The sequence below is a fragment of the Castanea sativa genome, chromosome 6, assembly GCF_040712315.1.
Source record: "Castanea sativa cultivar Marrone di Chiusa Pesio chromosome 6, ASM4071231v1".
In the NCBI taxonomy this organism is placed as follows: Eukaryota; Viridiplantae; Streptophyta; class Magnoliopsida; order Fagales; family Fagaceae; genus Castanea; species Castanea sativa.
The window spans coordinates 52,589,532-52,606,535 of NC_134018.1; the positions used below are offsets into that span (position 1 = coordinate 52,589,532).

Sequence of the window (17,004 nt, forward strand, 5' to 3'; positions counted from 1 at the left end):
TGCAGTAAGCAGATTTGAATATACAGTAAATATGATGTAGCACCAACTATGGCATAAGTAGTTTTTTGAAGACACGTCACCAGCCTACTGCTGTAGCACCAACTGTAGTCATACGAACAAAATGCGCCAACAAACGCCACTGTTTCACACATGCTGCTCAACAACTCAGCACTGTTTCACACAATGTCCAATCATATCATCCATATTCATGTGAATACTTAAATATATGAATAATTGTACCCTGGTGCCAGAGACATAGCACCGTGTCAATTAAGTATGATGCTCTGTTCAAGAACATTGCAACTACCACCCACATCTTCAAATCTCACTGTGACATTGGGAACATTTAAAATCCTGTTCATGTAGTGTTTTTCCAGCCTGTATTGATATGACAAGTCCTAATAATTGAAATTATAATGCTTGGAACATAAAATGAGGTTATAAATGCACTACAATAATGATCTTATTTCCATCCCACTAACTTCGTAGATTGACTAAGTTATGAGTCGCAACTCCTCAACATCAAATCGTACAATGCGAAACAAGTTTGGATTTATTTCAACAAATGGATTATCACAAGTTCCAGCAGATCAACAACTACAAATATACACAGACCACTATAGAGGGAAATAGGTTGGAAAGAAGAGAGATTTCGTTAATATGCCAATATACACGTACGAGAGTCTTGGAAGCGTTGGACACATTACTGTCGGCAAACCTACAAAACTAAGTACAAATACCACTGCAATAGAGTTCACCGTGGCAAAACCACCATGGTCAACCCTATACGAGAAGAGGTGTGAGTGGAGGTGTATTGTTGATGGCATGAGTTATGAGTTCGTAAGGCATGCTCAGTCGAGTTACCTAGAGATGAACCTGCCAACATACTTGCTTGTCTTGAACAAGAGAACAATCAAATGCAAAGGCGATTAGACCGTTTTCATGCAATCCAAAAAGCTAGAAAGCATCTAAAGCCATCAAGTCTATTAATGAAGTTACTGCGTTAGATGATGAAAAAGATATTTCAAACTTCTTAGATTTAAGCAATGATGATTTCCAAAAATTTCTACCTATGAACATTAGATGTTGTTGTTCATGTCTGACAACTGATGATTATGTACATTCAACTTTTGCAAATTTAAAGATTAACTATTCATTAGTTTTGGCTAAGTTTATATGAAATCACTTGCTCATTTTTTCTCTGCTGTTCTTTGTTGCTACATATGATTCTTGTGCTTTGGTTAGACAATGTCCTCTGCTTTGTAATGTATGAAACACCTTAGGAAGTGAAATGCCTCCAGTTAGATATGTCGATGTTTCCAATATTCTGTTTTTGAAATGTTACACACATAACAATTATCACCCAAATTAGATTTATTGTACATTACTTGTAGCAAAATTTAATAGATTCAATACATACAGACTCATCCAAACCACACAGACCAACCACTCTTTCGAAAAAAAACCATATGTCTCCTAAAGCAAGGACTCGCCACGTGAATACACAAATATGCAACCCTTTGCAATGCATCGTTTTCAAGGATGCAGAGCATCCTTGGAAAGTTTATGCATCAATTTTTGGGGAGAGTTATGTCCACCATTAGCTCCCATAATCAAACGTATATGACCACGATGTTTGATCGAACAGTCGAGTAAATATGTATTCAAAATCTGCAGCGTAACAGTAATTGGCTACGATTACAAGAGATATTTCAATGTTTCAAGCTGTATGGCTACTTAATTTGTAAGAGTGATGGTTCTGAGAGCAAAGTGATGCTTTTAATGTACATATTTATGAGATGTGATTGCTTGACAGCTCAGTTTCAGGGTTCAAGATGGCTTTACCATGTGCTATTACTTTTAACCAGTAGTCACAAATTATGGGAAGAGTGTTTTGACTAGCATCCATGAAAATGACCAAAGATAATAAATAGCTTGGCACTGTTGAGCCCTGACTAGAAGTACCCAAGTGCTATTACTTCTAACCAATAGTCACAGATTATGAGAAGCATCCATGATGAGTTGTCCACCATTGCTACACTGATGTTCGCAATGCTGCATGTGCTGCTCAACGATTTGGTACGTTCTTTGATTTTCCGTTGAGTTTACACGATTTTGTTCATTCAACGATTTTGAATTTTTCAAGAAATTCGGATGATCAATACATTAGTACATAGTTTTCCATTTAATTTTCACGATTTTGTACATTTAACGAATTCAAACTTTTCCAAAAATTCAGACTATCTGTACATCTAATTTACACAATATAAGTTTCTACTTTTAAGATTTTATACATTCAACGAATAAATTTTGTCTTTTACAAATTCGATCAATTTGTACATCTAATGTACACAATTTTCTCTTGAATTTTCACGATTTTGTACATTTGACAACTTCAAATTTGGAAACAGATTTGGATGATTTGTACATCTAATGTAATTAATTTTCCATTGAGTTTACTCAATTTGGTATGTTCTTCAATTTTCATTTGAATTTTCACGATTTTACACTCAACGAATTCAAAATTTTCAACAAATTTGTACTATTTGTACATCTAATGTACACAATTTTCCCTTGAGTTTTCAAAGTTTTGTACATTCAACGAATTCAAATTTTTAAACAAATTCATAGGATCTGTACATCTAACATACATACTTTTCCATTGAATTTTCATTCTTTTGTACACTCAACGAAGTCAAATTTCTCAACATGTCTAGACTATCTGTACATCTTATGTACACATTCACGATGGTACATTCATTGATTTTCCATCAATTTTACCTGAATTTCTACATTCAACTAATTCGAACTTTTTAAAAAATTCGAATTATTCGAGGCATTTACCATTAGGTGATTTATACGAATCATTCATTTTTCTTTCATGGAGTTTGTCCATTATTCATATGGTTACATATTTAAAAAAAACACAAAAACCATTTAAGTGCAATAATCGCACCAATGCTAAAAACAGTTTATGCACAAAACAACGAAATTTTTTTATGAGAAAACAGTGAATAGTTTTAATTAATGCAAAACAGATTTCATGAATGTAGTAAGCAGATTTGAATATACAGTAAACATGATGTGCAGAGAGCAAATTTTATTAATGTAGAAATAGATTTTATCAATGCGAAAAAATAGATTTGATTATTGTCAAGTTTAAATATGAAAAAGCATTCATATTTGGCTTTTAAATTTAGAAAACATGATTTCACTAAGTGTTTTATGAGAAAACAGTGAACAATTTATGCAGTGAACAGAGAATAATTTATGCAAAAAAAAGAGAGAACAATTTTATAAATAATGTTGAACAGAAAATTATTTTATGTAGAATGCTAGAAATAGTTAATGCAAAAAACAATGAACAATTTTAATGAGAAAATAATGAACAGTTTTAAATAATGCAGAAAACAGATTTTATGAATGCAGTAAGCAGATTCATATATACAGTAAACATGATGTGCCGAGAGAAAATTTATTAATGTAGAAATAGATTTTATCAATGCAGAAAAACAGATTTGATTATTGTGAAATTTAAACATGAAAAAGCATGCAGATTTGGCTTTTAAATTTAGATAACACAATTTCAGGAGGTGTTTTATGAGAAAACAGTGAACAATTTTTTAAATAGTGAACATAAAATAATTTTATGCAGAATGCTAGAAATAGTTTATGCAGAAAACAGTGAACAATTTTTATGAGAGAACAATGAATAATTTTAATTAATGCAAAAAATAGATTTTATGAATGCAGTAAGCAGATCTGAATATGCAGTAAACATGATGTGCAGAGAGCAAATTTTATTAATGTAGAAACAGATTTTATCAATGCAGAAAAATACATTCGATTATTGTGAAATTCAAAGATGAACAGACATTCAGATTTGGCTTTTAAATTTAGAAAATACAATTTCACTAGGTATTTTATGAGAAAACAGTGAATAATTTATACTGTGAACAGAGAATAATTTATGCAAAAAAGAGAGAACAATTTTTTAAATAATGCTGAGCAGAAAGTTATTTTATGTAGAATGCTAGAAATAGTTAATGCAGAAAACAATGAACAATTTTAAATAATGTAGAAAACAGATTTTATGAATGTAGTAAGAAGATTCATATATACAGTAAACATGATGTGCAGAGAGAAAATTTATTAATGTAGAAATAGATTTTATCAATGCAGAAAAACATATTCGATTATTGTGAAATTTAAACATGAAAAATCATGCAGATTTGGCTTTTAAATTTAGATAACACAATTTCAGGAGGTGTTTTATGAGAAAACAATGAACAATTTTTTAAATAGTGAACATAAAATAATTTTATGCAGAATGCTAGAAATAGTTTATGTAGAAAACAGTGAACAATTTTTATGAGAGAACAATGTATAGTTTTAATTAATGCAAAAAACAGATTTTATGAATGCAGCAAGCAGATCTGAATATGCAGTAAACATGATGTGTAGAGAGTAAATTTTATTAATGTAGAAACATATTTTATCAATGCAGAAAAATAGATTCGATTATTGTGAAATTCAAAGATGAAAAGACATTCAGATTTGGCTTTTAAATTTAGAAAACACAATTTCACTAGGTGTTTTATGAGAAAACAGTGAATAATTTATGCTGTGAACAGAGAATAATTTATGCAAAAAAAAGAGTGAACAATTTTTTAAATAATGTTGAATAGAAAATAATTTTATGCAGAATGCTAGAAATAGTTTATGCAGAAAACAGTGAACAATTTTTATAAGAAAACAATGAACAATTTTAATTAATGTAGAAAACAAATTTTATGAATGCAGAGAGAAATTTTATGAATATACAGTAAACATGATGTGCAGAGAGCAAATTTTATTTATGTAGAAACAGATTTTATCAATGCAGAAAAACAGATTCGATTATTGTGAAATTCAAACATGAAAAAGCATACAGATTTGGCTTTTAAATTTAGTGAACACAATTTCAGGAGGTATTTTATGAGAAAACAGTGAACAATATCTATTGGCGCATGTGGTTCGTATGACTACAGTTAGTGCTACAGCAGCAGGCTGGTGACGTGTCTTTAAAAAACTACTTATGCCACAGTTGGTGCTACATCATGTTTACTGTATATTCAAATTTGCTTACTGCATACATAAAATCTGTTATCCGTATTTATAAAAACTGTTCACTATTGTCTCATAAAAATTGTTCATTGTTTTCTACAAAAGCTATTTTCTGTTCAACATTATTTGAAAAATTATTCACTATTTTTTCTACATAAAATTATTCACCGTTCACTGCATGTTTACATACAACCTTAGGACTATATGATTCGTCCAAAAAAGGCATAATACCTACTTTTGTCTGTATTGTAGGATTATTAGTTACTCTTTGGATTTATTCAAGGCATTTAAAATTAGGTTATTTATATGAATCATTCATTTTTCTTTTATGGAGTTTGTCCATTATTCATATGGTTACATATTTCAAAAAACACAAAAACCATTTAAGTGCAATAACCACGTTAATGCTAAAAACAGTTTATGCAGAAACCAATGAACAATGTTTATGAGAAAACAACGAACAATTTTAATTAATGCTGAAAACAGATTTTATGAGTGTAGTAAGCAGATTTGAATATATAGTAAACATGATGTGCAGAGAGCAAATTTTATTAATGTAGAAACAAATTTTATCAATGCAAAAAAACAGATTCGATTATTGTGAATTTAAACATGAAAATTGGCTTTTAAATTTAGAGAACACAATTTCAAGAGGTGTTTTATGAGAAAATAGTGAACATAAAATAATTTATGCAAAAATGAGAGTGAGAAATTTTTTAAATAATGCTGAATCGAAAATAATTTTATGCAGAATGCTAGAAATAGTTTATGCAGAAAACAATGAACAATTTTTATGAGAAAACAATAAATAGTTTTAATTAATGCTAAAAACAGATTTTATGAATGTAGTAAGTAGATTCGAATATACAGTAAACATGATGTGCAGAGAGCAAATTTTATTAATGTAGAAACAGATTTTATCAATGCAGAAAAATAGATTCGATTATTGTGAAATTCAAACATGAAAAAGCATTCAGATTTGGCTTTTAAATTTAGAAAACACGATTTCACTAGGTTTTTATGAGAAAACAGAGAATAATTTATGCAGAAAAGAAAGTGAACAATTTTTTAAATAATGCTGAACAGAAAATAATTTTATGTAGAATGCTAGAAATAGTTTATGCAGAATACAATGAACAATTTTTATGAGAAAACAATGAACAATTTTAATTAATGTAGAAAACAAATTTTATGAATGCAATATGCAAATTTGAATATACAGTAAACATGATGTGCAAATAGCAAATTTTATTAATATAGAAACATATTTTATCAATGCAGAAAAACATATTCGATTATTGTGACATTTAAACATGAAAAAACATACAGATTTGGCTTTTAAATTTAGTGAACACAATTTCAAGAGGTATTTTATGAGAAAAAAGTGAACAATATCTATTGGCGCATGTGGTGTGTATGACTACAGTTGGTGCTATAGCAGCAGGCTGGTGACGTGTCTTCAAAAAACTACTCATGCCACAGTTGGTGCTACATCATGTTTGCTGTATATTCAAATTTGCTTACTGCATACATAAAATCTATTTTATGTATTAATTAAAACTGTTTCACTGTTTTCTACAAAAACTATTTTTAGCATTCTGCATAAAAACTTTTTTCTGTTCAGCATTATTAGAAAAAAATTTCACTATTTTTTCGGCATAAAATTATTCACCGTTCGCTGCATGTTTACATACAATAAACATGTTTACATACAACCTTAGGACTATATGATTCATCCAAAAACAGCATAATACCTACTTTTGTCTGTATAGTAGGATTATTAGTTACTCTTTGGATTTATTCAAGGCATTTAGCATTAGGTTATTTATATGAATCATTCATTTTGCTTTCATGGAGTTTGTCCATTATTCATATGTTACATATTTTAAAAAACACAAAAACCATTTAAGTGCAATAACCACGCCAATGCTAAAAACAATTTATGCAAAAAACAGTGAACAATGTTTAAAAGAAAACAATGAACAATTTTAATTAATGTAGAAAACAGATTTTATGAGTGCAGTAAGCAGATTTGAATATATAGTAAACATGATGTGCAGAGAGCAAATTTTATTAATGTAGAAATAAATTTTATCAATGCAGAAAAACAGATTCGATTATTGTGAAATTTGAACATGAAAAAACATACAAATTTGGCTTTTAAATTTAGAGAACACAATTTCAAGAGGTGTTTTATGAGAAAACAGTGAACAATTTTTTAAATAGTGAACATAAAATAATTTATGCAGAAATGATAGTGAGCAATTTTTTAAGTAATGCTGAACAGAAAATAATTTTATGCAAAATGCTAGAGATAGTTTATGCAGAAAATAGTGAACAGTTTTTATGAGAAAACAATGAATAGTTTTAATTAATGCAGAAAACAGATTTTATGAATGCAGTATGCAGATACGAATATACAGTAAACATGATGTGAAGAGAGCAAATTTTAATAATGTAGAAACAGATTTTATCAATGCAGAAAAATAGATTTGATTATTGTGAAATTCAAACATGCAAAAGCATTGAGATTTGCCTTTTAAATTTAGAAAACACGATTTCACTAGGTTTTTATGAGAAAATAGAGAATAATTTATGCTGAAAAGAGAGTGAACAATTTTTTAAATAATGCTGAACAAAAAATAATTTTATGTAGAATGCTTGAAATAGTTTATACAGAAAATAGTGAACAATTTTTATGAGAAAACAAATTTTATGAATGTAGTAAGCAGATTTGAATATAGAGTAAACATGATGTGCAGAGAGCAAATTTTATTAATGTAGAAACATATTTTATCAATGCAGAAAAAACATATTCGATTATTGTGAAATTTAAACATGAAAAAGCATACAGATTTGGCTTTTAAATTTAGAGAACACAATTTTAGGAGGTGTATTATGAGAAAATAGTGAATAATATCTAAACATGGGGTGCTACAACTCGCAAAGAAAAAAAGTTACCAAAGCGACTTTCACATCATCAGCCAAACATTTAGATATACAAAAAAAAAAAAATGTTTCACATTCCTCTTAGAAACTCTGCAAGTCAAGAACTTACATATCCACATGTGGTAAAGCTTAAGTTCTTCTTTATATCCGAGTGGTCCACTCTTTCTGCAATACTTATGAATCATTTGACCATATGGTAATTCCAAACAGGATTGATAAAGTAACAATATGTAGCTTAAACTTCTTTCAGTGTGCCCATGGCTAAAAATGGAGTAAGAATTTTCTTTTACATGTTGTTCTAATTTCTCATTGTAACCCCAATATTTTAACCAATTTGACCATAATGCTTCCGAAAAGTAAGAAATTGATGAGTGTGTTAAAAATGAATGAACAAGGGGTATGAGTGGCTTACAAATTCATGTTTTGAAATTAAAATCTCTATATTTTACAATGCTTCTATTTAAATAAATAAAACCATAAAAAAACTACTTATTTTTATGTTTATGTTTATTTGTCGATTATCCAAAAAAAAAAAAAATTATAAGGAACTTTAGTTTACCAAGCTCAAGTTCCATATTACAAGGAACTCGAGCTTGGTGAGCGCGAGTACCATAGAAAAAAAATAACTAGAATTTTATTTACAAAGAATTTGAGCTTGGCATGCTCAAGTATTGTGTTGCATGGAACTTGAGTTTACCAAGCTCAAGTACCACTTTATTTTTTTTAATTGCACAAATTCCAGGTCAGTAGCGCCAAGGTGGAAAGAAACTAAGAACTCAAGTTTACTAAACTCGAGTTTAGTGAGCTCAGGTACACAAAAAGTGGTAGATTCCCATTTAGTTCCGAACCAGTGTTTAATTGCTATAATTTTATGAAAATAGTGGTATTTGGTCATTTTCACCGGTAAAAGTTAGCTGAAATAGTATAGTGAGACTTATGAATAATACAAAAAAGTAAAAAGAAACCCATGAATAGTAACAAAAATGAGCTGAATAGTAAAATAAGTTAGCAAATGTAATCGTGCCAAACGAACACTTAAATTGTAAATTCGTAATTATAAACATTATGCTTGTAAGTTATTAAAGTAGAATATTTTGTTATCATAATTGTAAAGAATTTTAGTCTTGTACAAAACTATTAGAATTGGATGGATTTGAAGAGTTTCAAGTTTTTTGATTTGTTTGTTTTTTTCCCTTCACATGTATAATAATAACACTATAATTGAATAATAGTAGGTACCCACTTAATGAAAAAAAAGAAGAAGGTATTATATGTAGTTTATTTACTTGATTGATTTGATTTTTTCTCTTTAAAAATTTGGCATTTTTTTTAAAAAAATGTAGAATACAGGTCCGCCGGAACCCACTCACAACTCAAATTGCCTAACTCGTTAAAAATGACTCGTTTTTTAACACGGCCTATATTTAATCCACAACCCAATTGACCCGACCCGAACATTTGTCATATCTACCCTTAAGACTTACATTAATCAAACCCATAATAATAATAATAAGATCTATCCATGAATAATAATAATAATAATAATAATAATAATAATAATAATAATATCAATATCAATATGTGGGACCAAAAAAAAAAAATCATCACCCAATTTTCCTTTTTTTTTTCATCATTAAATATAATTTACCTTTTTTTCTTTCAACTATAATGATAACAATAATGGTAAGGATAATAGGACACCATGGTTGGTAATAGTGTACAAAATTAAAATAACGAGAAGGGACAAGATGATTGTAGAAGTAATAGCAGATGATGCGGGCGGTGCCGCCGCGTTCCTGAATATCATGTCAAAGTAGCCACCACTCCCTCCGTCGCTATACCCACCATCGCCACTGCTGGTGCCGCCGGGGCTGGTCCCACTTGAGATAGGCTCACTGCTATCTTGCCCATCTCTGCACAATGTTTTTAAATACAAATTAATAAAATATATGACACAATATAAAGACATACAATATTCTGTGTAATAATTAGAATATTTTGCTGAGAGAGAGTGTAATAATTAGAATTAAGTTGTTAGTAGTTGGGATATCAAATATTCAACGAAAATTAATTGAATATGATAAGAGTTTGTTGAGAGTTTTTTAAATAATTGAGAATTAGACTTCCTTCAAGTCCTACATTCCCTGGACACAACCAAATTCCTGACTATCAAAATTTGGTTCAAAAGTCCAATCAAAATCCATGTAGCCATGTCTATTGTCCCAATGAACAAGCAAATAGGCAAATTGAGGGAAAAGGAATGGGACCTCATAGGGGGATAAAGAGTTGCTATGTGGGCCTGAATTTTGAAAAAAAAAAAAAAAAAAAAAGTGTATAGAATTGTACAGGTATCATTCAAATATTTTATTCTTGAAGAAGACCTTTAAAGTTACAACAATGCTATTAGAATCATTGGTTACATTACAATACAATTTATTTAAACATGGAAACAAATCAATTTTTGCTGAAAATTCTATTTGAAGATATGAATTACCTACTTAAAGAAAAGGTAGTTTCGTAAGAGATTAAGGCCCATTGCAGATTGCACAACCATTAAAAAAGAAGAGTTTTAAGAGCTCCAAAATTCTTTACAAAACTTGGCAATAGTCTACAAATAGCTTCAAATTTAATGGGTCCATATCCTTCAAAATGAACTAAAGCTCCAATTCGAAAAAGTTGGCAATCCACTAAAAAAATAGCTTTAATGGGGTCCTTCAGCTAAAGTTGAGATTTGGAGCTTTTAATCAAAATCTCTATACAACAAAAAGCTCTTCTACTAAACTCTATAGTTAAAAATCTACTTCCTCCTAATGCCAAAACAGATATAATATTACGCTCACTCTTATAATTTAGGAACAAGGAAACATAAATGGTCAATTGTTCTACAACTTGAGTTTTGAATCAAACATCATAATGAATTTCCATATTCAAATCTTGTTGGATTTTGTATACTAATTACTAATAATTGTTAATGAGCACGGTACACTAATTAGTAATTAGTAGCCAGCTACCCATAAACTCGGCTGGATCAAAAAAGCCTATAATAAAATAGACAAGTAGTAGAGAGAGGAATGGGATACAGCAAATAAATTCACAGAAAAAAGCCCCTTTCCCAATACTGAAGCAGCTAGCGTAGTTGTCTTGTCTATTTACTGGTGTATATCAAAATCAGAATGGGCCTCCAAAAGTTCTGATAAATATATAACGAGGGCCCCACATTTTCGGGCTGGAAAGCAGAAGAAAAGAATAAACTGACTCACCTCTCTCCCTACAAACACATGTACCGGAACATGGCCTGCTGTGACTGTCCTACTCACTGATCACACTCTCAGATTTCAACTCACATTTTTCCCTGTTTCCACGCATGCACCCACCTCTCTTTCTATTTCCCTTTAAAAATGACGTCCGCAACCAATTTTTAAAGTGACAGATAAAAAAAAAGAAAGTAATTTCAGTACTTTTTTGTTTGTACGCATTAATACCATATTGTTGATATTTTTTGGTGTCTTTTTTTTCTTTTGTATAAAAACTTTGTGATTTATTAGAAAAATATTTTTATTTTAAACTTATAATTTAAAAATGCAACAAATTAAACAAAGTAAGTTCAAAAATAGAAAATTAAACTTTGAGATTAATAAAGACAACAAATTAATCCTCACTAATTTTCTTTGAAGTTTAATATAATAATAATATTTTTTGTATCGTCTCATAAACGTGTTTATACTTATACCCCACCTCTCTCTCTCCCAACTTTATATATAGATTTTTGTAATGAAAAAGATGCTTGGTATTTACATACCACATGGGAAATTTGACTTTAGTGTATTGTCCTAAAGATAAGTGGGGGACCTAAAAATGAGCTCAACCGAAATAAATTTTGCCAAACGAAAACTTATAATTGTCTAAAACTTATAAGCTCAACTCTTAACTTATAATTTTTATATAAATTTTTTAAAACTTTTTTTTTTCAAAGTTTAGGAGTTTATTTGGAATCCGCATATTTTGCTGAAACTGAAAATTTTTTACAAAAAATAACATAAATAAAAGTAAAAATTAGTTGAAATATTACAATAAAACCCATAAATAATATTTAAAAGTACAATAAAACCTATAAATAATAGCAAAAATAAATTAGGTAGTAAAATAAACCGACAAATATAATTTTTACCCAACAACCCTTATTTATCATTTAAAACACTCTAAAAAGCTAAATAAACTGTTTTGGCAAAATTATCCTAAATTTTCTCCTTAGAAAAAGGCTTTTGACATCCTGGTGGGTACCAGTGTCCAGACCACATGCTTAGGTCAAAAGAGTCAAAACAAAACGCAAAAAAAAAAAAAAAAAAAAAAAAAAAAAAGTGTATTTACCAATGAGAAAAAAAGATATGGTGCTATACTGCTAAGCATCCATGTAGGGATTGGGGAAGACAAAGGCAAAGACTAAAAACTAAAAAGAGACAAGTGAACTGAAAGGCTGATTCGTCAGCGAGATTCCCAATGCCTGAAACATCACGTGCACCGATGAAAAGACCCACACTCTGTAACTTACAATTTTTTTTGCTTGTTTTAATGACATATACACCCTTATTTTAGTGCTGCTAAAGTGAGTTTTTAGCGAAAACCCAGGTCATGAAAGCGATAAAAAAAAAAAAAAAAAAGCGACAAAAAAAAAAGAGCCAAATTGAAATTATAAAAATAATTGGAAGTATTTCCAACTAACAACAACCTGTTCCTCTGACAATGTCCAAGAGCAAAAGTTCAAAAAGGATGGACAACAAGTAATTAGGTTTAAGGGGTATGTTTGTAATTCCAGGAAGAAGTGTATTTTACTATTTTCGGTATTTATAAAAGGATTATGTTTGTAAATTTTTTTTTTTAAATGACTAATTTTTTTAAATTTTTAATAAAAAATTTCTTTTAAACAATACATGTAATTTTTAACTTTAAAATGTTTTTTATTAAATATATGTAAGTGAAAAAGTATATAAAAATATGTGTAATATTGTTTAAAAACTGAAAATTGTTATTTGAAATTATATACCAAACCCTCACTAAATATTTTAAAAAATAAATATGTAAAATAAAAAATATTAATAAGTAATTTCCTATACTAAAAATGGACAGAATTTTTTGGGTGATTAGATATAATATTCGATACGACATGAATACACTTATCAGTGATTGGTTGTATTGTTTTTAAAAAGTCAATATCACGTGGCTCTTTCGATTTAGTGTTTAACTTTTGAAACATCAAAATTATGCTTTGTTAAACGCTCCAATCAAAATTTTTTTTTTTTTTTTTTTCTTTTTGAGCCCGCAGTTTTCAGCGCTTAGAGACCGTAAACTGTTGTTTCAACTTTATCAAACGTATACTTACTTTGACAGGTAGTGCAGTTGTTTCTGTTTAAGTAGAAAATAATAGTGGTGAAAAGTTACAGTAGTGTGTAACACATTACTTGTACTATTTTATTAAAAAATCCTTCCTTGTTTAATGATTGAGTTAGTAGTCAATTTTTGATTAAAAATTTTTTTATTCAAGTAATTTTAAATAAATGAGTTTTTTTAGTAGAATAGTAGACTACGTTATTTGTCCACCCTAAAACCTTATAATTTATGGTTGTGAGATGGTGGTGGGATCATCGGAGCACGTACCTGGCCCCGCCGAAGACGCCGGCGTTCATGGTGAGTTGGTTAATGAGTCCAGCGTTGAAGGGATTCACACTGGATGCCTTGGCGTACTGGATACTGGCCCCAGCGCCTGAGGGTACGAAGAATGCTCCATTTACCATTATGTCCCCATCTGTCCTCCAGTTCCACCCTGTCCACTCTCCCTCGTCTGTGTCCACGCGCTTTGTCACCTATCAACCAAATCAAAATCATCATAAAGCCAGCGTATAATACATGATGTGAATTTAGGACCCACGCGCTGACAGTACAGTTTTGTTGCTAGTAACTCCAAGAAGTAAAAGGATGAATTATCAATTATGTTTCTATCGATGGAAATGGACTTGTTAACTCTGTAGTGTGTGTATACACTGACATTGTTTCGGTCTTTTCTCGCCATAACCTCCCTTTAGCTTTGAGGCCCTGGTCCACTCAGATCTTTTACACTTTTAGAAAGCTGGACCCATTTCCTAAACGACACAGTGTTTCCAAATTCTCAAATTTCTAAATAGTAATTAACTAATTGTAGGGATACATGAAAATTGTTTGACTAACAAGTAAGCGTCATTTCTATAACTATCAAATAATGCTATAATTATTTTTTTTGTTAATATGTTATTAACATAATATCATTTAATACCAAATACTTCTCCAAGTCAAACGGCAGCCGGCCTCAATTTCAAAACCTTAAAAAGGTAAGACCTTCAAGTCAGCTGCTCAATTTTTTCCAGTCCAAGTGGCCATACCATACTTGTTGCGCAAATCTTCTCACAAATCCAACTGACCCCCTCCCTATGCAAACGACCCAAAAAAATAATGCAGTAACGACGACGAGCGGCGCGTAAACACAGGCGCCACCTCTGCAAGTGGGATAATCCAGCCACAGCTAATTATTCAATTACACTACAGACAGAAACCCAAAAAGGTGACCATGTGGGTCTCACGCTGTATCACAAATATCATTAAACAATCATTTCCCTTTTCACAAACCACAAACCCCCCCTAAACCCATTTCACACCAACCAATCAGAACAAAGATAAAAACCCAACCAATTAAAAAAAATAACGAAATTACCTCTTTGGCATTTTCATCAGAGGGAGCAGTGTAGCGATTACCCTGACTATTAATAGTAGGATTAGCACTTCCACCAATCGCATACATCTCCCACTGCGTGAAATCATTGTTGACCACGTGTATGTACCCGCGCCTACACCTAGGCATACGCTGCACCAGCGCCTCACCGAAGTGGTTAAAAGCGATCGTAACTTGCATCCCCGAATCCATCGTGTACTGGTCATTGTGACCCAGCAGCATGACCTCGTCGTGGTGCGAGAAATAATTATTGGAGATAGTGATCCCTGTGGACCCCATTATTGCATCGATCAATCCGTCCGCGCAGTACGATAAGGAGCAGTGGTCGATCCAGATTTGGTGCGCGGAGAACAGGGAGATGCCGTCGCCGTCCGATACGCCCCTCCACCCTGCGTGGGTCGGGGAGGACCGCACGATTGTGTGGCCCGAGGGCTTGCAGTGGTTCACGTGGATGTTGTGGATGATAATGTTGGACACGTACTGGAGTGTGATGCAGCCGTTGCCGGTCACGTGGACGTTCCCGCCTCGGCCGTCGACGGTCTTGAAGCTGTTGAAGATGAGCTCGTGTTTGAGCTTTATGGTCATGTCCGCAGAGAATATAATCCTGACAAAAGAAAAGTAGATTGTTATGTGTTTGATAAAATGCCTAAGAGAGAGAGAGAGTGTGTGTTTTGTGTTTTTAAGTGAGAGCAGTACCAGAGGGGCTCGTCTTGGATAACGGCGTGGCGGAGAGTGCCCGGGATGGGGTTGGCGGCGTCACGATCCGAAGAGTCGGTGACGACGTAGATCCGGCCGCCTTTGCCGCCGAGTGCGGTGCGGCCGAAGCCGATGGCACAGTCTGCGAGTCTTTGGCGGTTGTTTTCCCAGTTTGGGTCGCAGCGCCAGCAGTCGTCGATGGGGTTTCCGGTGAGGCATGCTGGTTGGTTGTCCTTTGCTTGGAGAGATAACATTTGTCTTCGTGTGATAGAGGCATTGACGCTACTGCAAAAGCAAAACATAAAGAAAGGAAGGGTGAGACAGAGGGAAAGGAATTTTAATACTCTGCTTTGTTTGTGAAAAATGTTGAAATGAGAGAAAAATGAGGGTTGCCCAGATGGGGGGTTTTTGTTGTTTTGGACTAAAATGCTTGAAATTTTGTGAATACTTGACTTTGTAATGAGAAAAGATTGGATTTTTCTAGTTGTGGTTTATTAATATTGGGGAGAATCCAGGTGGGTGGGGATGTTTCATGTTTGAGACTAAACTCTTCAAAATGAGGCAAACTTAGAATGTAAAGACAATGAAACAAGCAAATGAGCAAAACCCATGTGGGGGATTTTGAGTTTTTGGGTGTAGTGTAGTACTGCAACCATGACTGTTACCTTTGTACATGTTGAACAACAGCTTCAGGGTCAGGGTGCTGGTGAGGGAGGGTGAGATTGTAGATAATGGCTTTGGCGAGAAAAGAAGGAGAAGAGCTCAAGAGAAGACATATAAAGAAAATGCAGGTGGGACGAAGCATCTTGAAGGAACAATAATAATGGTGTGTGGGTTATTTGATTTGTTGTTAGCTACTGTAAAGCAGACTCTTTGAGATGTGTCTGGCTTGGCCAAGAGCTTAAAGGCTTGCCCAAGAGCTTAAAGGCTTGCCCTTGAATGCACAGCTAGGACTCAGCAGCAAACAACTTAGGATGCTGCAAAATTTGGGAAAATGTGATGTCTTTATATAGTAAAACAGGTTTATAATTATAATAAATAATTACTGCTGCAAATTGTAGCAATAATTATAATCTAAAAATGTGGTTAGGGTTTTGGAGGGTTTAATGTTTTATATTAACAGGGAAGAAAGGAAGAGAAGGCGAGGTGGGTGTGCCTCTGATATATATATAGCTAAGGTATCATAGACAATGGAAGAGGAGGAGGAGAGAGAATGGATCTCTTTCTCATTCAAATTGTCCCTTCCACACACTCCCTCAGTAGCTCACATTCCTACCTTGCGTGGTAATCATTCGAGGGAGAGTAGAAAGATAACATTCTAAAAGATAATGAGCAAGAAATAGAAAGATGGACAAAACGTTGAAGCCCTTTCTTTACCCGTAAAACTAGTTTTTCAGCTTTGTCTGCGCGTTAAGAATCTTTAAGGGAAGGATTTATTACAATAATCATTCTCGAATTTAGACAAAAACTTTCTTGGTGAGAAAAGATTGTAGGTT

At 32.1% G+C, this 17,004-nt stretch overlaps 1 protein-coding gene across 1 annotated transcript; it reads right to left on the reverse strand.

Moving 5' to 3' along the window:
* Positions 1–9,655: 9,655 nt before the first annotated feature.
* Positions 9,656–16,913, reverse strand: LOC142640565 (putative pectate lyase 5). Its single transcript, XM_075814715.1, has 5 exons — positions 16,174–16,913; positions 15,509–15,793; positions 14,795–15,416; positions 13,708–13,913; positions 9,656–9,968 (listed from the first exon to the last, which is right to left on the reverse strand). Exons 1-5 carry the CDS (start codon positions 16,311–16,313, stop codon positions 9,719–9,721), a joined length of 1,503 nt encoding a protein of 500 aa, XP_075670830.1. The 5' UTR covers positions 16,314–16,913; the 3' UTR covers positions 9,656–9,718.
* Between the last annotated feature and the right edge of the window lie 91 nt (positions 16,914–17,004).

Bases quoted from the DNA above. Each gene is read 5' to 3' on its own strand.
- LOC142640565 (XM_075814715.1), bottom strand. From the start codon at position 16,313: ATGCTTCGTCCCACCTGCATTTTCTTTATATGTCTTCTCTTGAGCTCT. The intron at 15,794-16,173 runs GTAACAGTCATG...TTGCTTTTGCAG, and splicing joins GTTGTTCAACATGTACAAAG to TAGCGTCAATGCCTCTATCA. The intron at 9,969-13,707 runs GTACGTGCTCCG...AACATTGTGCAG, and splicing joins GGCGTCTTCGGCGGGGCCAG to AGATGGGCAAGATAGCAGTG.